Genomic DNA, 23105 nt, shown 5'->3' on the forward strand with positions numbered 1-23105 from the left:
GGTCTGTAAGATCAAAATCATGAGCTCAAGAAAATACAGAATCTAAGAAAAAAACAAGAGTTCTAGAAAAAATGACTGTCCAGTAATTAGTAAATACCATAAAATTTATTTTTTTTCCCCTTGGGCCTCAGATCAGTCTCCTACTGAGCTTGCAGGCTTCTTTCATTTGCATTTCAACATAACTCCTGGCTGAGGTCTGGAAGGAGCAGGGAAAAATTGCTATTCTGAGCAGACACATCAGGCCTAAGGCATTTTAACCATAAGCCATAATTTTCAGGTTTGGATGTTGAAAATTATGATACAAGTTTAAGATACAATTCACAAAATTTTATCTTTACATCTTGTTTTGCCAACTGATACCATACTATGATTTACTATCCTTGTCCAAATTAATGCAGTGGTACACACAGTGACATTTTCCCAGGCTACCCAATTCAAAATTGGTGAAAAAAAAAACGGAATCACTGGGAGTTACTTTCCAACTTGGATGTGGAGTTCTTTAGTTTTCCATCCTAAGTATTTAAGTTCTCTGGCATGAATTATCTGAAATCATAAACTAAACAATTACCTAAACCCAGCTTTTAACTGCAAGATTGTGCAATGCTTCAAAAACCCATTCAGATACCAGATTGTTACAATAAAACATCATCTTTTAGACACACATTCAGCCAAGATCATTCCCAAGAAACAATTTATAATATCAACACACTATTGCACATGTCTTAAAGGGCCAGAAACAAAGACACAAGACAGACAGACAGAAAGGAGCTCCAGACTATGGCTGACAGACAGAAACTTTTAAAACAGAGCAGATAAGAGAAAAATCTCCTACACCAGTGGCACCATAGATGTCCCCACAAGGGGACCAGATGTTTTCACAGAGGGGCAACCTGAAATGTAAAATCAAGAGTCTCCATGGCAACTTTACTGCATTTAGTGTCCCCTTTTTCTTTTTCTCTCTCTCTTTTTTTTTTTAAGAAGACAGAGGTGGCATAATCCTTACAGTGCAAGGAAGGAAGGCGGGAATTCCCCGAAGCAACAGGGCTTCGGCAGCTGCTGGGAGTCCCTCAGTCCCTCCTTTTACTTACAGGATTAGCTCCTCTGGTTCGGTTCCACCCCAGGCGTACTCCATCTCCTAACATTTCAGTGGTCAGCTCTCAAAAAGTTCCCGGTGGGGGGGTGGTATCAAAATTTGTAACTTAAAGTTCGGTTCCTGACCTTGAAGCCAATTTAATAATGAGGACAGGGTTTTGAGAAAAAGAAAAAGGGAGGTTTATTGCTTTGCTAACAAAGGAGAAACACAGGGGACTCTGCCCAAAGGTTGTGACTCTCTTGATCTGGAGGGACAGGGGTTTTAAAGGAATTTCACTTTTTAATCTGGGAGATACTCAGTTCTTAGATCCCCAGCAGGCATTGCCCTCTGCAGTGGGTGTACTCCAGGCAGCCAGCTAGGGGCTTCTCTCATCCTGCTTAACAAAGGGGGGTAAAGTTCATTATCGCAGTTCCTTAAAACACAGTCCAAAGTGGTGTCAGGCTTACTTGCTTTATTACCCATTTTCATGTCCAGTATCCTTAAGTTCTTACCACAGAAATCACACAACAAAAGGCACAAAAACAAACAAACAAAAAACATATAGAACACAGAACAAAACACAAGAAAACAGAAACCCGGCGCCGAAACAGAAAAACAGAGGAGCAATGCAATGTCTTGCTAAAGCTCTGGGGTAGGAGTGCGTGCGTACCCATCGGCACCTCTCTACCCTTCCAGAGGAATTCCCTACAGAACAGAACAGAGGACAGAACGATTTCTCGTTACTGTCCGGACAGGAGTATATGTAAGCCTCGCCAGGCCACCTCTCTGTCATCAGAAGAGATCTCCCTTAACCGGATACCAGATGTTATAAAGGTGCCACTTACCTATGGAGGCCTCCTCCACCAGGTGCTTGCTGATAGTTTTAGTGTGGCAGTTCACTGCAGTGCTCCAGGGACCAAAGGCTCACTCCGAGGCCTTGGAACGTCTCAAGGTGCGCACCCCCTAGAGTGGCTCTCCAGCCCGGAGCCCTGGAGCGAAGGCCGGCTTTAGAATTTCCAGCAGTCTGCTCTTGTGATCTGGTCGGGCAGGGTCATCTCACTGGGGAACTCCAAAATGTTAGACCAGGACACAAGAAAAGACCACTGACTCCAATTAAAATCAAATTAAAGCAAGCTTATTATTTCCACCGGCCGGGCTGCCTCTCCCTCCCAAAACAGCGGGAACAAGACAGCCACCCCAGCTTTCCTGCAGCCCAGCTTTATAGCCCAGAAAGTTACACAAAGTGGGGGGGGTTACAGATAACAGAACTCTGACAAGCATCACACTAATGGTAGTTTACATTTTCTGCTGGCCCCAACATCAGAATTTATGAGGACCATTAGAGCCTCAGAGAGGGTCGTTGTCTGGCCAGGGAAGGCCAAGATCTGTGAGGTGTCACTAAGGTTTCAGAGCGGGCTGCTCTCTGGTCAGAGAGCCAGGCATGGGTGAGTTCAAGGCACGGGCAGGCATTCCAAGCAGGTTCAGAATTTGCAGTAATTTATGCCAAATTATCTTTTCATGGCTTTGTGGCAAGATGGCTCCCAATTTTAAGAAAAGATCAGGTTGGGTCTATCAGTTGTTCACTTTTAAATATTTAATTTTGGGGCTGGGGATGTGGCTCAAGCGGTAGTGCACTCGCCTGGCATGTGTGCGGCCTGGGTTTGATCCTCAGCATCACATACAAAGATGTTGGGTCCGCCAAGAACTAAAAAATAAAAATTTTAAAAATTCTCTCTCTCTCTCTCTTTAAAAAAAAAAAATAAATATTCCATTTTACGTCTGTTTCACCTCAAAAAATGGTTTTAAGACCACTTAGTTTTCCCTTTGGTGGTGCTAGGGATTGAACCAGACCTTACATGTGCTAGGCAAGTGCTCTGCCACTGAGCTTCATCATAACCCACGGTAATTTTTGAAAGTATTCACTTAAAAGTATTCCTTTTAGGGCTGGGATTGTGGCTGAGCGGTAGAGTGCTCGTCTCACACGTGCGAGACCCTGGGTTTGATCCTCAGCACCACATAAAAAATAAATGAGTGAAATAAAGGTATTGTGTCCACCTACAACTATAAAATAAATATTTTAAATAAATAAATAAAATAAAGGTATTGTGTCCAACTACAACTAAAAAAAATTATTTAAAAAAGTATTCCTGGGCTGGGGATGTGGCTCAAGTGGTAGCGCGCTCGCCTGGCATGCGTGCGGCCCGGGTTCGATCCTCAGCACCACATACAAAACAAACATGTTGTATCGCCGATAACTAAAAAATAAAATAAAATAAAAAAAAAAAAGTATTCCTTTTAGGTTAGAACTAAATGGCAACTTAAGACATAATTGTATGCAGAAAAAGCCTTTGTTTTCTGCATACTTCATTGGGTGGGTGTTTTGAGGCTGTTTCATTCTCTAAATGCTTTGAAGTACAATTGAAAAACAAATTTAAGATAATTTTTTAAAATTTTCAGAGGCATGTAGAAATGTGGTCAAATTAATTGTTGAGCAGTGATGCTTTTCCAGAGTTGGGCAGAGCCATTTTTGTTTTGGCCTCTTAATGATTGAGAAAAAAAAAAGTCAAGAATAATTTTATAATTTTGATTTCCTTTGCTTTAAGAAAAGATTTGCAAGCACTTTCATTAAAAATACACGAAAGAGGGACAGGGGTTGTGGCTCAGCAGTAGAGCGCTCGCCTAGCACAGGCGAGGCCCTGGGTTCGATCCTCAGCACCACATAACAATAAATAAATTAATTAAAGATTAAAAAAAATACACGAAAAAAGTCAGCTAAACATTAAAAAGATCAGTGGAGGAAATGTTCGAAGAATGAGCAGTTTTCACTAAATCTAGCTCTATTATAGGTTAGCAAAAAGATTAGAAAGAGGAAAAAGGTGATGGATAGGACTAAAGACTTTTAATGGTGGGTAAAAGGATACATATATGCTAGTATAGAAATTGATTTTCCCTGACATTTTATATATGTGTGTGTATGTGTGTAATTTATATATGTATTTATTTTACCTTTGTTTTATATATTTATTTATTTATACATGGTGCTGAAGATTCAACCTAGTACTTTGTACATGCTAGGCAAGTGCTCTACCACTGAGCTACAATCCCAGCCCCCTGACATTGTATTTTAAGAGGCATTTATAGAGGAAATTATCACATGTAGGTAATTTGTGTGTGTGCTACTGGTGATTGAGCCTAGGGGTGTTCTACCACTGAGCTATATCTCCAGCCTTTTAAAATTATTTTGAGACAGGTCTTGCTAATTTGCCCAGGTTAGTTTTGAACTCGTGGTCCCCCTGCCTCATCTTCCTGAGTTGCTAGGATTATAGGCATGTGCCACTGTGCTCAACTGGCGATGTCTTGAAATGTGGTTTATAGAGGTTCAAAATTGTTTCTCATTTGGTCATTTTGTAAAGTTTAATGAGCTCCTTAAATTATCTATTTATGCTGGATGTAGTGATCCATACCTGTAATTCCAGCACCTCAAGAGGCTGAGGCAGGAGGATTGTAAATTCTAGGCTTGCCTCAAAAATTTAGTGAGATTCCTATTCAAAATAAAAATAAAAAGGACCAGGCATGTAGCTAAGTGGTGAAGTGTTCCTTGGTTCAGTCCATAGCGTGCGCTGGTGCGCGCGCACACACACACAAATTCAATGGTCAAAAATATGTTTCTATCATTCAGAATTCAAATGACAGGTGGGCGCAGTGGTGCACACTTGTAACTCCAGTGGCTGGGAGGTTGAGGCAGGAGGATCATGAGTTCAAAGCCAGCCTCAGCAAAAGCAAGGCGCTAAGCAAATCAATGAGACCCTATCTCTAAATAAAATACAAAATAGGGCTGATGATGTGTCTCAGTGGTCAAATGCTCCTGAGTTCAGTCCCCAGTACCCAACCCCCCCCCAAAAAAAAGAATTCAGATGGCTTAAGATACAGAGAAAATTCTGCCGTGCTCGTCTTCCCCAGTTACCCCATTTCCTTCCTCATAGACAACCAGTGTCATCAGTGTCTGTGGTTCCTTTAATAGATGTTTGATTGTATAAGATTTATTTATATATAATTTTCTGGATGTTGAATAATTAAAACTTCTTGGTCTGTAATGAATTTTTTCTCCATATTTACATCTGTTTGCATGTGAGTCTTTGAGCAGTGGTCTGACCACAAGTATAGAAACACTTAACCAGGAATTCTCAATCCTGTTTTTTTTCCCCCTCCTGTCCTAGGGATTTAACCTAGGGATGTTCTGCCACCAAGCTGTATCTTTCTTTTGTTTTTCTTTTTTTCTTTGTTTTTGTTTTGTTTTGTTTTTGTGGTGCTGGGATTAGAACCCAGGACCTTGTGTATGCAAGGCAAGTACTCTACCAACTGAGCTGTATCCCCAGCCCACCAAGTTAAATCTTGAGCCTGTTTTATTTTATTTTGGTACCAGACATGGAACCCAGAGCACTTAACCACTTAGCCACATCCCCAGCCCTTTTTATTTTTTATCTCGAGACAGGGTTTTGCTAAGTTGCTGAAGCTGGCCTCAAACTTGGCCATCCTCCTACCTCAGCCTCCAGAGTCTCTGGGATTATAGACATGTATCACCTTAATCTTAATCCTGTTTTTTTCTGTGACTTTTTGTGATAATGCCCTGTTCTACTCATCACTGTTTTGAAAGTCTTGGCCAGTTCAGTAAGGCAGGATTTAGAAATCAGGATAAATTAGGAAGGAAGAAGTAAAACTCTTATTTGCATTCAATATGATCATCTATGTAGAAAATCCTAAGGAATCTACCAAAAGCTACTAGAACTAATTAGTGAACTAAATGTGGCATAGGTTTAAGATTGATGTACAAACATTGTGTATGTTTCTGAGCAAGTGTTGACTATCACCAGGCTAATTTACTTAATACCTTTATAAAGAGTTTTTCCAAATTAGTAAGAAAAAGATCAGTAGCCCAGTAAGAAATGAGCTAAAGATATAAAAAAAGGAAACACATTTTACTCTTAACTATATGAAAGATACCATACTCCCCTCATAATAAGAAAAACTTGAATTGAAACTAAAACAGGAACACTGTATTTCACCTATCAGATTGGCAAATATCAAAATGTTAGAGAGGCTGTGGGAACAGTCAGTCTCATGGGCTACTGGGAGGCACATAGACTCGCACAAACCTCAGGAATGACAAAACATCAGTATTTATTTAATTACAAATGTGCCTGTCTTTGACATGGCAGTTCCTGTCTCAGGTTCAGTAAGCTACTCTTGTCACATGTCAATAACCTCCACTTTGCCAGCTCCAGGGGTCTGTCCTTAGTTCTTGTCTTACTTGACCCTTCTGTGGCATTGAGCCCCGTAGGTCCTTTGGGCACTTCGCCTGTGCTCCGCTGGGTTGTTTACTCTCACTGATTGTTGTTCTCAGATCCTTTGTTGGCTCCTCTAAAACATGAAGAGCCTCTAAGGGCTCAGGTCCAGAGAGCCATGGACTGCTCTGGGTATCCTGTCCAGCTCCACATACAGCCAGATGTGAACCTCAGCTCTGCCCTCCTTGCTGAACCACAGACTCGGCCCTCCACTGCCCTTGGCACCTGGGCTTTACCTGGGTGAAATCCAGCTCCTGCCCTGCCTGCCTGCCTGTCCTTGCAGGAACTCAAGTCCAGCTGAGCTTCCTTCTTTTTCCTCATCGCAGTCCCCGGTGGGAATTCTCTTGCCTCCACCATTTGGCAGTGGAGTCAGGAGTGTCACTGCTGCTCACCCCTGCTCTGCTACCTCCTTAGTGGAAGCCATCTTTGCTTCTCCTCTTGGAGAAATAATATGTGACCTGCCCCATTCCTGTCCCTCTCTCCTTCGCAGGACCTTTGCTCCCGGGGGTACTTTCCCTGACATGCCCTTTCCTGTGGAGAGCCAAGGCTTGCCTCCTCACTTCTATCAGTTCTCTCTGGGTATTGCCTCTTACGAGAGGCCTCCTCTGACCCATGCTGTTTAAAGAGAGCTCCATTAATCTCTGCTTCCTCACTCAGTCTTAATTTCTCTTAGGAGCTATTGACAGATGACGCTATTTTTGTTTGTTTGTTGTCTGTCTTCTTTTCCCACTAGATGGTCTGTGAGCACAAGAGCAAGACCTTTGTTTTGCTCATTGCTGTATCCTGAGTACCTAGAACATTGACTGGCATTGAGTTGATGTTCAGTGAATATTCAGTTAATTACAGTTTTTACCAGTATATTCATATGTGGCAAATGGCTCATGTATAAGGCTATTAATTGTAACTTTGTTTTTAATAGTGGAAGATTGGGAATACCCAAGGTGTTCATTGAGAGGACTGGTTAAATAAATTATGGTACAACTATATATTGAAATTACTGATGATTACTGTATGATTTCTTTTATATGAAAAGTTCAGAATGGGCAAAAATAATCTGTGGTGGTACAAATCACAACAGAGATTACCTCGGGACTGAGAACACTGACAGAAAGAGGCACAAGGAACTTTCTTTCTTAATGTGGTTCTGGGGATTGAACCCAGGGTTGTTCTACCACTGAGCTACATTGCCATCCCTGTCAGCGCAGTTACTTGGGTGAATTTGGGGTGACGCAAAATACCACATAGACACAGAATACCTTTTATGTGAGCTTCAGGATGGTCCCTGTCTCCTTGCCTCAGGCTTCCCAAGATGGGGGGCAAGAGAAGGTCACAAGAGGCCTACGAGAGAGAATTAGGAAGTGTGCTTTTATTTTGGGGGGTGCTGTTTCTTAGAACATTCTATCCAAAAAAGGCAGAAGGGGTAGGATTACAAAGGAACAGGTAAGTGTAACTCAACCCCAGAGGGTGATGCCACACCTTGTTATCAAGCTGGGGCAACGCCCAAGTTACTGTGGAACACAATAATTGTTCAGGACCCTGGGGGGCTTAAAGGTGTGTTTTTCCAGGGCAGCTCCCCACACCTCATCCCCAAGCCTGTTTATTTCTTATTTTCAGCTAATTTGCCCAGGCAGGCTTCCAGCTTAGAATCCTCCTGTCTCAGCCTCCCAGGTCACCAGAATTATAGGCATGTGCCACAGTGACAGCACAAGGCACTTTCCGGGGGAGATGGAAATATGTATCTTTATAGAGGTGTGAGTTCAGGTGGGTACATTAGTCAGGCTCACAGAATCCTGTCCTGACAGTCTTTGCTTTTCAGAACAGGTGAATTTCATTTCAGTTATAACAAAATACAGTTCCTAAAAATGAAAACCAAATGGGAATAACTAATTTAACTATATCACAAGCTGGAGGCATAATCATAGAGAACATAGCTCTTTCAGGAGACCTTAAAACAGTATTTGGATTTGAATGTTAAATAAGAATTGGCAAGATGTTGATAAATGTTGAAGTGATGGTGACTACTAGGGAATTCATTATATTTTCTCTATGTATGTTTGGAATTTTTCTATAATAAAGTTTTACTATATTTTTAAAAAGAGCTGGGTGTGGTGGTGTGCACCTGGAGTTCCAGCTATTGGGGAAGCTGAGGCCAGAAGATCACTTGAGCCCAGGAGTTTAAGACCAGCCAGATAATGAGACCCTGTCAATAGATACTCTGACTGATTGACCTCAGTATGTGTTGATGTAACTGTCTCCATGATTTACGTGAAAAAGTAAAATAGAACAATGTATATAATGAGTTACTATACGGTTAACAAAAAGGAAAGAAAATAAATAAATGTTTATTTATACTTATATGCTGTACTGTCCCCAGAAGTCTTCACGAGAAGTGCTCTGGGGACAGATGTAAGAGAGAAGGCTTTCTTTTCACTTTGTCCTTTGGGGCCTTTTGAAAATGATCCCCAGCACTGCAAAATAAGTAGAGGAATTAGGAACCACAATTCTAGACACATGCACCTGTGTAAGTTTAGAATGATAGAAAGCCAGTGCTGAAAGGATTTTAGAGATTCTTTAGACACCTCATTTCAAACCTAAAGAAGCTGAAGTCTAGGGAGGTGAAATTTTTTTCTTTGTATTTGTGTGATGGATGTGTATTAAAGGCAGACTGGTTTCCCAAGTTTCTTGACTATCCTCTTCTAAAAAGCGGACACCATGTACTTTGACATCTTAAATTGGGTTGAAATGTGATCAATACATTGATGCTATTTTTGAATGCAATATCTGTCTTTGAGTTTATAATGAATGTCTCCTTTGTGAACCTGTATTTTGGAGGACATCAAGTACAAGACTTGGCAAAATCAGCCTATCAACGAGCAGGAGTTTTACAGTACTTTACTATAGCTCTAAGCCTGTGTGGGAAAATAATGCAGTTTATGGATGTCAGGAATGCCATTCCTTCATTTGTTTTAATGACCCCAAGAAACTGGAGCATTCTAAATATTCCATTCACTCCATTTGGCTTTCAGAAATTTCCTAGGAAATAATGCTTGGCATTCTTCTTGGGTCAGTTATAAAAGTCTTCAGTGCTTGTTCTAAAATACGGCAGCTGTACCCGAGGTTTTAAAGTGACACACCTCCTTCTCAGGGCCCCCAATTGTACTGTACAGAGGTAGTCATTGTCTAGTGTTATATCCCACACCCTGGGTTTGCATACTTAAGGATGGTATTTGTGTATAATAGTTTGTGTCTGTGACTACCTTTTCATATCATTCTTGCTGCTCCCAAGGTAGAAACTGACAGACTGACAGAGTATCTGTTCACTTGCACTGTATGGTGTTTCTCTGTAAGTAGGCAGGAAATAAATTCATTCCTTCCTGCCTCCCTTCCTCCCTCCCAGGGATTGAACTCAGGGGCGGTTAACCACTGAGCCCCATCCCCAGCCCTTTTATATTTTATTTAGAGACAGGGTCTCTCTAAGTTGCTTAGGGCCTTGCTTCGTTGCTAAGGCTGGCTTTGAATTCGCGATTTTCCTGTCTCAGCTTCCAGAGCTGCTGGGATTACAGGCATGTGCCACCATGCCAGCTAGGAAATTTATTCTTTTATTAAATAAACAACCTAGTCATGTAGGCAAGAAAAATGATGTTTATAAGGCATTTTGTAAACTGTTTATATTTAGTGGTTCTTGCTTTTAGCAGTTTTTTGAGCGCCTGTATTTACTCATCTTTTAAACATTTTATGGATCATTGTGCACAAGCAGGTATGACATCAGTTCTTTAAAATATTCTGGAAAAGATAGTAGACCTCCATTTATTTGAGAATCCAAGCAGATACAAATAATTATTCATTTTGATGTTGGTCTTTTATTAAGAAGGGACATATACATGATGGAAAAGGGCTTGTCTGTAGAACTAGTCTACAGGGCATATCACAGATTTGATGGGGTTATGTAGTCCTTGTGCCACCTGGGTGCCAGCAGAGCTTTCTGGCCATAATGGCAGTGCTGGGGGACTGTTGAGGGCTAGGGCTTTGCATTGTTGGAAATGAGGTTGTGTTAGGTACATTACTGTGTGGCATTCTCCAGAAATTAGCGACACGTCATCATACATAGGCTAATCTCTTCAAGGGAAATATCTCCTGATCGTTAACCTGGGGTGTCTGGAATATACCTACCCCCTCAGTGGAATCGGGGGCCTAGAGGGTGGGTGGGAAAATGGGGCAGGCTCCTGGAGCTGGGGCTTTGCCTATGCATGTATTGCCCCTTGGTCAACCTCACCCTGACTGGAAGATTCTGAAACTTGTTTCCCAAATCACTGTCGCTTTTCCTTTTCTTAGTTCCAGTTCCACACTTATATGATAGACCACTTGAAATACTCGGTGGTCGTCACACTGCGCATGCTCAGAGACCGGCCTCCCCATCCCTTCCTGTGCTTCCCTTCTTCATACTCCTCTCGATGGTCTCCTTGGAGGCAGTTTCCCCACTGAGCCAGTCCCTGAGCAGTACGTAGTACTCCTGTGCCCTGGCCCTCCTCCTTGTCCTATTGGTTCTTCCTGGGATGTATCTGAAAATCTGTCACTTCCTTCCAACTCCTATTTTCCTACTGCCCTTATCATTCTGAACTTGAATTACCACGGAAACCTCCATCACCAGGCCTCTTCCATCTCAGTGCCAGAGTGACCTTTCTGAAACCCACATTGCCATTTCTAGGCTTCAAAAACTTCAGTGACTGGGCTGGGGTTGTGGCTCAGTGGTAGAGCACTTGACTAGCATGTGTGAGGCACCAAGTTCGATTCTCAGCACCCATATAAATAAGTGAATAAAATAAAGGTCCATCAACATCTAAAAAAAATATTAAAAACACACACACACACACACACAAAAAAAAAAACTTCAGTGACTTCCCTGTTGCTTTCAATCCAAAGTGTTTATAATTGGACCCTGCCTTTTTTACCTCTTGGCCCTCATTTCTTTTTTTAATTCTGTCTCTCTCTCTCTCTCTATATATATATATATATAGATAGATAGATAGATAGATAGATAGATAGATATAGATATATAGATAGATATAGATAAATATACAGTATCTTTATTTATAAAAATAAATAAATGTGGTGCTGAGTTTGAACTCAGAGCCTCACACTTGTGAGGCAAGCGCTTTACCACTGAGCTACAGCCCCAGCCCCTTGGCCCTCATTTCTCAAAACATTTCTTTGTTCTTTCTGTCACTGGTCCATTCTTTTCATTTGTTTAGCAAACATTTGTTGATTGCTTATATGGGTCAGACTCTTTGCCAGTATTATTAGGTGTGAGGCAGGCAACAGAACAGATTTTTTTTTTTTTTCCTTTTTGGTGGTGCTGGGGATTGAACCTAGGGCCTTGTACATGCTAGGCTGACACTATACCACTGAGCCACATCCCCAGTCCCAGAACAGATCTTTAGACATTTCATTGCCTCTCGAAGTTAATCAGAGCAGGCGAGGTTAACATGCAACAAATTTGACCTAAATCATTGTTTTAGCACACTAAGAGTTTTATTGCTTGTTACAATGCCTGTCAGTCATGGGTTTTAAGAGGCTCTGCTCCACACACACACACACTCCTCTGTACAGGGGCCCAGGCTTGTAGCTGCACCTACTGGACCTCCCAGGGTCCTTGGGTCCTGGGGCAAAGGAGGAGAGAGACTGGATGGGCTTCTTGCGGCTACAGCCCAGTGGTGACGCCTGTCCCTTACTCACATTTCATTAGCCAATCTAGTCACATGGCCCCACCTAACAGCAAGAGAGGTGGAAATACTGTAGGCAAGAACATGGACTGTCTGGTGAGCATTCTGGTCTCTGCCAGTTAGTGACATGTAAGCAGTTGCTGACTTTAAATTCTTAAGGGCTGAGACTAGAACCACTTTGTTTTGTGTTATAAGCACATGGACACACAGTAGCCATTGAACGATTTTTGTTGTTGTTATTGTTGGCGTTGAATAACTGTTCTTGAGCTTGGATTCAGCTTAAGTCACTTCTGTTACTATCTCTCCACCACCTCCCCTCAAGCCTCAGTAGGTGTCTCTTCTCTTCCCATGATGCCGTGGTGGTACCCTGTTCATAACTCAACCAAAGCATTCCCAACTCTGTATAATTATGCTTTTTTTTTTTTTTCTTAGTCCACTGGATACCTTTAGAGCAGGAAATATGCTTTTCATGTTCTTTAAAAAACTTGCTGGACATGGTGGCAGTCTGGACAACTTAACAAGACCCTGTCTCAAAATTTAAAGAGAAAAGGACTGGGGATGTTGCTCAGTAGGAGAGCACTTGCCTAGCATGTACAAGGCCAGTACCACCAAAAAAAAAAAAAAAAAAAAAAAGGAAAAGTAATTAAGAAATAAAACATTGCTGTATTTCTCTCTCCCTCCATTAGATTTATCATTCTTACTTTTTTTTTTTAATTCTTTCATTGTACATGCGTGTCGTAGTTGATATGATGATCTCCTCTCTGTGTCCACATGGAAAACAAATTGTCCCTGCCTTGTTGATTCCTGCCTGCTGTATACAGTCACCATATCATGAGCCTAACAGTGTGTTTATCCATCTCTGTGCTGTCACCTTTCTCAATGACTAAAGCTTCATAAAGGTCTGGTTCTTGGTTGACCGTACTCCACTATGATCTGTCTTAAAATTGCAGTGGTTTTAATTTCTGTATCTCCAGTCCTGGCTTGTGATGGTGCCTATTGAATATATTTTGAACAAATGATAAATTCTAGGATCCCCCCCTTAGCACGTTACTTTCAGAATCTTTTAGGAACTTTGTCACTTAATTTATTTTTTAGAGTATTTTGTGTGTCAAAATTAAACTTCATGATAAGAATTTAATGTTCAAGGCCCTGGGTTCAGTCCCCGGCATCTTCCCCCTCCCCCAACAAATAATTTACTGACCAGAACACCCTTTAGCATTTTACAAGGCAGGAAGGAGTAAGGCCCTGGCTAAGTAAAGAACTTTCTCTTTTGTTTTGGGGTTTCGGGCAGTAAGTTTTCAACAGGTTGTCAAGGAAACTTACTGAGGAGAGCTATTTACCAGTAAAAGTGTTTGCTTTGAAGTGTGACTAAAAGTAATGAGGCGTTATTACAGATAGTCTTACTTCATAGTCAAGCTTTGAATGTGCGAAGCAATAACACAAGCTAGATTTACCAATTACTCTTTCACAATGATTGAAATTTAAAAATTGATTGGTTATATTTTATGTCAGAGTTTTCCTTTTCTTTGCTTTACCTTTGAAATGTTCCCATAAAGATTTTTCATTTGGACTAAGCCTTGGCTGAATGGACCTAGTCAGCCTTTGAAGTCATGCTTAGGTTTAGAAAGGCTGGAAAACATTTTTCTAGGAGACAGGGGAAGAAGGACTTTATTGTCATTTATATAACAAATTAGTGAAGGATTAATTGATTTTACTGCGTTTTCCTCTTGGCTGTTTCTCATCGATTAGATTGCAGGCGTGCCGCTGGGATTGCAGGCATGTGCACCACCACACCCAGCTCACGTCTGAAAACTGGGTTTTGAAAAATTGGGATGAAATTCATGTAACATAACATTAGCCTTTTTTTTTAAAATATTTATTTTTTAGGTGTAGATGGACACAGCACAATGTCTTTATTTTTATGTGGTGCTGGGGATCGAACCCGGGTCTCGCCCATGCTAGGCGAGTGCTCTACCACTGAGCCACAATCCCAGTCCCAACATTAGCTGTTTTAAAGTAAATAATTCATTGATATTTACTGCTTCTGATCTACTTTCAGAACACTTTGGTCTCCCCAAAATAAAACCTGTGCCAGTTAAGCACTTGCAAACCATTTCTCCTCCCTCCCAGTCCCTGGCAACAACCAGTCTGTTTTTTTCTCTATGAATTTACTTGTTGTACATATTTCATATAAATGGAATCATATCATATATTCCATTTTGTGTCTGACTTCTTGTAGTGTAGTGTTTCCAAGTTTATTCATGTTGTGTGTCAGCAGTGCATTCTTTTTATGACCAAATAATATCCCATTGTGTGAATATGCTGCCTTTTTTTTTTTTTTTAATACTGGGAATTGAACTCAGGGGCACCTAACCACTGAGCTACATCCCCACTCTTTTTATTTTTTATTTTGAGGCAGGGGGCAGGGTCTCACTGTTGCTTAGGACCTCACTAAATTGCTGAGGCTGGCCTCAGCCTCCTGAGTCTCTGGGATTGCAGGTGTGCACCACCATACCCAGCTATATTTTGTTTGGATATCATCCTCTTTGATAGACATTTGGGTTATTCTGAATAGCACTGTTGTACACTTGTGTGCGGGTTTTTGTTTGAGTTCTTATTTTTAGTTCTTTTGTGTATATACCTAGAAATTACTAGGTCATGTGGTAATAGTTTTGTGTATGTTCAGTGCTGGGGATATAAAGCTAGGGCTTCCCACATGGCAGACAAGTGCTCTACAACTGAACCTTATCCCCAGTTCTGGTCATACAGTAATTTTATGTTAACTTTTTTTTTTTTTTTTTTTTTTGGTACTGGGGATTGAACCCAGGAGTGCCACTGAGCTGCACCCTCAGCCCATTTAATTTTTGAGACAACATCTCACTAAGTTGCCCAGGATGACATCAAATATGCGATCCTCCTGCCTCAGCCTTCCAAGTTGCTGGGATTATAGATATGTACCACTGCACCCAGTTTATGTGAATTTTTGAGGAAACACCGAACTGTTTTCAAAACGATTCACAATGGCTGAATCATTTTGCCTTCTACCGGCAATGTACAGTTTCTTCATATCCTTGCCAGCACTTGTTATGTCCCTTTTGTTTGTATTAAGGCTCTCCTTATGGGTATGAAGTATTGTGATTTTACATTTCCCTAATGACTAAGTGATGCTGAGCATCATTTCATGTGTCTATTAGCCATTTGTATGTCTTCTTGGAAATGTTGTCTTTTGTTGAATTGTAAGAGTTCTTTTTATATTTTAGATACTGTGCCTTTATTAGATACATGATTTGCAGTTATTTTCTTCTATTCTTTTGTCTTTTCACATTCTTTTTTTTAAGGTGGTTATAGTATCTTTATTTTATATTTATGTGGTGTTGAGGATCGAACCCACTGACTCATGCATTCTAGGCAAGTGCTCTACCACTGAGCCACAGCCCAGCCCCATGTCTTTTCACGTTCTTGACAGTGTTCTTGGATGCCTAGAAGTTTTAAATTTTGATAGAGTCCAATTTGTCATTTTTTATTTTGTTATTCATGCTTTTGGTGTTATATCCAAGAATTTGCCAAATCCAAAATCATGAAGATTTACCTTTATGTTTTCTTTTTTTTTAGTTTCAGTTCTTAAATTTAACTTGGTTCATTTTGAGTTAATTTTGTATATGATCTGAGTAGGGGACTCTTTTTTAATGGCAAAATTTCATGGAGCCTCTGCGTTATATTGTGAGTATTCTTTAATTGAACATACATACGTACCAACAACAACAAAAAAAACTACTGTGGATTTCATAGAAAGTTAAATTATTCTGCATTGTATTAATCAAAGCAGAACTTACATAGTTTTTTCAAAATACTACATGTAAGACATTATTTCTTTCAGTCTGTAACGGATGTGGGTTCATGCCCTTTCCCTAACTTCATGGTCTCCACGCAGTCTGCACATCGCAGGTGTTGTAGGTGAGAACTGGGAGAATCTGCCATGGCAGGGAAACAGGAATTAAGGATGAGGATAGAATTTCCAAAGGCCCATAATTGGAGAGACCTCAAGGGGGAGAGAGGCAGGTGACTGGAAGGTCAGTGACCAGAAGGCATTGGGGTAAATGGGCCAGAGAGGGCAACAGAATGACTGCAGAGCAGAAGTGAAGAGCTCACAGGGAAAATGGCTTAGAACAGGGAGGCCCAGTCATCATCATCAGAGAGGAGATTCAGGAATAGTTAAGCATTCCTTTAGTTTTAGAAATAATGCCAGTCCAACTCTACCTCCCAATTAGAGTCCAGCTGACTTGACTTAGCATTTGTCCCAAAGATGGGAAGGGAAAGGAAGTAGAGACATTTAAATTTTATTTCAGCTGTGATCAGAATACTGGTTTAAGTTTCAATTACTAAAGCTGTATTCTTTTTTCTTTAATTAGTGAAACTATATTTTATGACAGTGTTTTTTATGTGGTTTGTTTAGTTTTCTTTCCATTAATAACATTTCCTAGTTTAAAAAGTCCAGATTTATTTCCCCTGAGAGAATGATAAAAATAATATTCTGCTTCTCCCATAGAGGAAGGTTCTCATTACACCCTTAGGGCTTAGAGAATTTAGGATGGTGAGTTACATTGGCCTGTGGCCACCTGATAGAACAAGAATTTGGACACACAGGAGAGAGAACTGTGGACGGAAAGCATTGGACCATGGTGGCAACCACAGCCAAGGGTGCCTTCTGGCAGCTCTCTTGGTGCTTACAAGCCCTTTAGTAGCATTTTTTAAAGTTGTCTTTTGGTAACTTTGTCAGGTATATGTTCAACGGGCTTTAGAGAAAGGGACAGGGAGGAGATGAGACTGAGGACTGAGTCTGAGGAGAGGTCAAGCAGGTACCCTTCTGTTTTTACTAGGCAGAGTGTCCTTTTGAAATGAAACAGAAACCTATCTTATAAAAAAGCAATTTGGAGAGGCGTAAATAAGGAATGGGTCTTAATTATAACTTCAGCGTTTGTGGGGTTTAAACTACATTTGTCCAAATGTCTTTTTAAATTTTTAACCCTTTCCGTGTGACCTCTGTGACTTCAGGTGCTGCTGGTGAGCAGTAGTCGCCATCCAGACCGATGGATTGTCCCTGGAGGTGGCATGGAGCCTGAGGAGGAGCCAAGTGTAGCAGCAGTCCGTGAAGTTTGCGAGGAGGTATGTACTGAAGCAAAGGGCGCAGCTGTACCTCGTGACCATGAGCCTGTCCTATCTGTGTGATTCTTTAATTTATCACCACCCACTGAATAAGCATACTTAAGATCACAGAGATACCATCTAATGGTTACCATGTGTCTTCTTGATTAAAGGAATGATTGGGTGTGACATGGTAATGTTTATCAGACACTCATAGTAGTGGTAACTGTATCCAGTGATACCTGACAGTCCTTTGTGACTTTCCATGGATCTCCTCCAACACTGCCTGTTACCTGTGGCAGAGGATCAAGTATCAGCCCTAAGAAACAAAACAGTCTTCATTAGTATAATGGCTCATTCTCATTAACCTTGGGATGAGGAGGAAGAAGAGACCCTTTTCTCCCATGCTTCCTGGATCCTAGCCATGAAATAAATGGTGGCTAAAGCAACAGTTCTGTTAGCCGGAGCTGGTAATGGTGCAGCCTGAAAAAATGACAGCATCTTCTTTTTTATTTAGTCATATGGTATTCAACATACATGTAGTAAGTTCCTAGGCCATAATATAAGAGTCTTCCAAATAAACAGAAAAAGTCAAGTCATGGGCCCTTAGTTCCCATATTTCACGATTTTGCAGTCTGGAGGAAACTGAGAAACAGACTGAAATTTAGAATCAAGAGGAAGGAACTGATGTTTCTCCATAGCCTGTTGTGGCAACACCATGCTCTGCTCTGCATATGGTATCTCATTTAGGACTCATAATTAATTGTATAAGGTTTATTGTCCTCATGTTCTTACCCTGGCACACATAGGCAGTATGTCTTAAAATCCCTTTCCTTGTTCTAGAGGGCATTTAAGACTAACATATAAAGTAACATTAGGGCTAGTCTACATTCTACATTTGTTTTGGGTCTAGCTCTTGTTGAGGTCCCCTTAGACTAATTGTATCCTAAGAACATCCTAGGTTTCTCATTGCAAACTCCTACAGGCTTACATTGGCTTATGTCTAACTGATTTTATCTTGTATTTGGTATCTGTAACTGGATTGTAATCTCCAAAGGCAAAAATCATATTTCCCATATAAAATTCCCCTCTTCCTGAGCCTAATACACATACTAAATAAATAGACAATAATATTAATACATAGATCTGTGCTAGATGGAACAGTGGCTGGAATAATGCAGATTCTGAAGAAATACCCAAAATGGAAATGATCAGATACAGGAAATGATAAACATCAACAGAGTAGACATGAGAAGGTGTTCTCACAGTGGCTACTGAGGAGACTAACCTGGTGGAACCAAATGGAATCCAGAGGGTATATGATGAAAGGAAGTCAGCCATGGAAATCTTGGTTTCTCATTCTGTTAGTTAAAAGCTTCGTGACCTGTGGAAAAAAAATAGTTTTAAACTCTCTGAACTTGGCCCCTCACTTGAATATCTTCCTGTTTACTCCACCATGGGAGGAGGGGAGATAGAGTGAGTTTCAAATGAGAACATGAGTATGAATGTCCTTTGTAAATAATATGTGACTCTTATCTGTTAAGATTTATGCAGGGGAAAAGAATATGTCCTTATTATTCAATAACAGGTTTATCATATCACATCACAAGTCCCAGGTTGGCTGACTCAGTGGTACCAAGAGCCCCGGGCTTTCCCACCTTTTTGTTCCACCATCCCTGGTACATTGGCTTTTGTTCCTGGCTCCTCTCCTTGTGGTCACCATGTGGCTTCTCCTGCTCTACCTTCACACACTCTTCAAATACAGGATAAATAGTTTTGCCTTAGGGGTCTCTTTTTATTTGGAAGAAAGAAACCTTCCCTGGGAATACCCCTGTAGACTCTTTATGTTTGGTGGTCCAGAGTTGCTTCATAAGCCCATGCTTAAATTAGGCCCCAGCAAAGGGAATGACAGTTCCTTGTACAAACGCCTAGCCACATGAGGCACTGGGTTCAAACCTCAGCACCACATAAAAATGAAATAAAGAGGGGGCTGGGGATGTGGCTCAAGCGGTAGCGCGCTCGCCTGGCATGCGTGCGGCCCGGGTTCCATCCTCAGCACCACATACAAACAATGATGCTGTGTCCGCCCATAACTGAAAAATAAATATTAAAAAAAAAAAAAAAAAATTAAAAAAAAAAAATGAAATAAAGATATTATGTCCACCTACAACTAAAAAATAAATATTAGAAAAAAACTGGTAGCCTTTACTGACTAGGATTTCAGAAGCCTTTTAAGAGTTGAATATGAAACAATTTAAAAGCATAACCAATAGAAGATAAAATCTTTATCTTGTTAAAAATACTTATATTGCAATGTGACACTATATCCTCATTCTATAGTGTAAAAGAATGGACAGATAATATATACTTTTAGAGTAGAAAAATTCATTATGCAGGTCAGACAGTCTCTGTTGCAACTACTTAACTCTGCCATTGTAAGGCAAGAGTAGCCAGAGATAACACATAATACATAACAAAATGGACCTGCATTCCAGTAAAGCTTTATTTATAAAACCAGTGATGAAAGGTTTTTTAAAAAGTTGTTTGTTTAAATAAAAACAGAAACGGTGCGAGCCCTTGATACTCAGTGTGGCTGCTCCACCAGCACTGTCAGTGTCACCATTTCTTGTTAGAAACAGAAAACCTCAGGCTTTACTCCAGACCTAGTCTCCAAATCTGATTTTACTTGTGTGTGTGTGTTTTGCTGGGGATTGAACCGACAGCCTTGTGCATGTGAGGCAAGCACTCTACCAACTGAGCTATATTCCCAGCCCCCAGAATCTGATTTTAAATAAGATCCTCAGATGATTTGAGAACCCACTGTATTAGAGTATTGAATTTGTACAAAGAAGTGTTCTGAGAATTCCTCTCCATGGGGTGTGGAGAGAACTTGCTCTTTGAGGGCTGGATTCTGATTGGCTGTCTGCATATCCATTGTAGTTCCTTTGGGACATGGTGAGACTAGAACACTCAAAAGTGCTTTTCCCACACTCTCCTAACAGTCGCAACTAAGTCTCCCTGGTGAACTGAGGTTTGCCCTATATAAAGCACTTGCACAAAGACTGCTTAAGGTAATCACAAGGAGAGAAGCAGGTCAGGTTCTGAGGGTAGCCGGCCCATCCTTTTGGTGACACACATTTTGACAGAGCAGATGTGGTCTGGATTGGCAGCTATAGTGTCAGCTTCCTGATTTAGCTGTTGCCTTTTGTTTGGCAGCTTCCTGGTCCATCCTTGAGGGAGCAGCTCCCTTGGCAGCCCAGTCTGCAGTGTGTTTTGGGGTATTGTTCCTGGCACCTTGCCCAACAGTCTGTTTCTTCAGCTCTCCCAATGGTTCTGTAAGCTGTTTTTATTTATTGTTTGACAAATTCTTCTCTTGAACTAATCAGATTGGTTTCTGTTGACTACAGTTAAGAATCTTGACAATTTATTAATTGGGTCTACGGTTTTTTTGGTGGTAAGTTTTTTGAATTCATGATATTTTCTGGATATAATCCTCTTTGAGAAGAGTGACTAGCAAAGATTTTTCTCTCATTCTGTAAGTTGTCTTTTTGTATTCTTTTTTAAATTTTTTTTATTTTTTTAGTTGTAGTTGGACAGAAAGGTATTGTACTTTTTTTTAAATTCATTTTTATGTGGTGCTGAGGATCGAACCCAGGGACTCATACATGCTAGGCTAGCGCTCTACGCTGAGCCACAACCCCAGCCCCTCTTTTTATATTCTTAATTGCTTCCTTTGCTATGCAGAAGATTTTTAATTTGATGCCATCCCATTTACTAACTCCTGGCATTTTTTTCTGAGCTTTAGGGGTCCTGTTGAGAAAGTTGTTGGAATGTTGACGCTACATTGTCTTCTAGAAGTTGCATAGTTTCTGGTCTAACTCATAGATCTTTGATCCATTTTGAGTTGATTTTTGAGCAGGGTGAGAGAGAAGGGTCTAGTCTCATTCTTGTACATATGGATAACCAGTTTCCCTAGCACCATTTATTAAAAAGACTGACTTTTCTCCAGTGTATGTTTTTGGCACCTTTGTCAAGGATCAGATGACTGGGTTTGTCTGTGTGTCTTCTATTCTGTACCACTGCTCTATGTGTCTGCTTTTATATTAGTACCATGACTTTTTATTTTATTTATTTGTTTGTTTATTTGAATGTGAGTGTGTGTGCTGGGGATTGAACCCAGGATTTTGTACTTGCAAGGCAAGCACTCTACCAACTGAGCTGTATCCCCAGCCTCTATGAAGTTCTTGTTCCTATAGTTCTGTAGTATAATTTGAATTCTCAACAATTCTATTTTTGTAACACTTGCTTGGATTTGACATCTGTCTCAGGAAAGCTGGCCTTAGTTGTTACTATTGCTGTTTGTTTTTTGTTTGGTTTGGTGTTATATTTGAATTGCCTTGCGTTACAGGAGTACAGCTAAGATGTAGAATAGAAAATAACAGTTACTATGTCATCGGTTGCAATAGGAAATGCAGGGGCTGGGATGTAGCTCAGTGGCAAAGCGTCTGCCTTGCATTCGCAAAGCCCTGGGTTTGACCCCCAGTTCCAAAAAAGACAAAAAAAAGAACCCCACCAAAAAAAAATAAGATTAAAAAAAAAAAAAGAGGAAATGCAGTGAGTGAGTATGGAAGGATATAGGGTACTGTGCTTACCATTTGTTCCTTGGAAATTTGATTCCGTTCCTCTGTGGGTAAACGGAAGGATAGCGAGAAGTAGAAATGAAGTGTTTGTGAAACAAGGAAATGAAATATGCACCACAGATCATTAAATTATGTTCCTCATATACTTAATGTATTACCTGATATTCATTATCCTATCTTGAAGTGAATCCTGATCTTTTTTTTTTTAAAGAGAGAGAGAGAGAGAATTTTAATATTTATTTTTTAGTTTTCGGCGGACACAACATCTTTGTTTGTATGTGGTGCTGAGGATCGAACCCCGGCCGCACGCATGTCAGGCAAGCACGCTACGGCTTGAGCCACATCCCCAGCCCTGAATCCTGATCTTGAGATTAAGCCCCTCTGCCATTCTCAGCCCTTACGAATCCTGCCTAACCTTACACATTTTTTTCTCCTGAAAACAAAGGAGAGTTCATTTCATCATACCCCATACTTTATTTCAGAATCATTGAAAGGATAAAGAAATGTTAACTGCTCTTATCTTCAAATAAAGTTCTAAATAAATAAAATGTTGTACACACAATAAAAATTACAATTCTTTGGCTTACAACAAAATAGAATAGAGTGGGAGGCTGAATCAGGACAATCACGAGTTCAAAGCCAGCCTCATCAATGGCAAGGCCTTTAGCAACTCAGTGAGACCCTGTCTGTAAAATAAAATACAAAATAGGGCTGGGGATGTGATGTGGCTCAGAGGTTGAGTGCCCCTGAGTTTAATCCCCAGTACCAAAAAAGAAAAAAAAAAGAATGGAGGGTAGTTTTTCCAGTTCCACATCCATCAACAGAGAATTAGACTTGAAATCAGGAAAGATCTTTTAAAAAAAAATTTTTTTTTTAAGTTATAGATGGACAAAATACCTGTATTTTATTTGTTTATTTTTATGTGGTGTAGGGGATTGAACCCAGTGCCTCACTCATGCTAGGCAAGCGCTCCACCACTGAGCCGCAACCCCGTCCCAGGGAAGATTTTTTTTTTTTTTTTTTAGAGAGAATTTTTTTAATATTTATTTTTTAGTTTTCGGCGGACACAACATCTTTGTTTGTATGTGGTGCTGAGGATCGAACCCGGGCCGCACGCATGCCAGGCGAGCGCGCTACCGCTTGAGCCACATCCCCAGCCCCCAGGGAAGATCTTGATAGGTATTTTTTA

At 40.6% G+C, this 23105-nt stretch overlaps 1 protein-coding gene across 1 annotated transcript in view; it reads left to right on the top strand.

Annotated features, from left to right (window-relative positions):
- The window catches only part of Nudt3 (nudix hydrolase 3), a 104269-nt gene that overhangs the window by 40978 nt on the left and 40186 nt on the right, over positions 1–23105 (top strand). Inside the window, exon 2 of the mRNA XM_027943580.2 lies at positions 17187–17297. Coding sequence (XP_027799381.1) covers positions 17187–17297 — 111 coding nt within the window. The remainder of the gene's footprint in view (positions 1–17186; positions 17298–23105) is intronic.

The sequence above is a fragment of the Marmota flaviventris genome, chromosome 6 (assembly GCF_047511675.1).
Source record: "Marmota flaviventris isolate mMarFla1 chromosome 6, mMarFla1.hap1, whole genome shotgun sequence".
In the NCBI taxonomy this organism is placed as follows: Eukaryota; Metazoa; Chordata; class Mammalia; order Rodentia; family Sciuridae; genus Marmota; species Marmota flaviventris.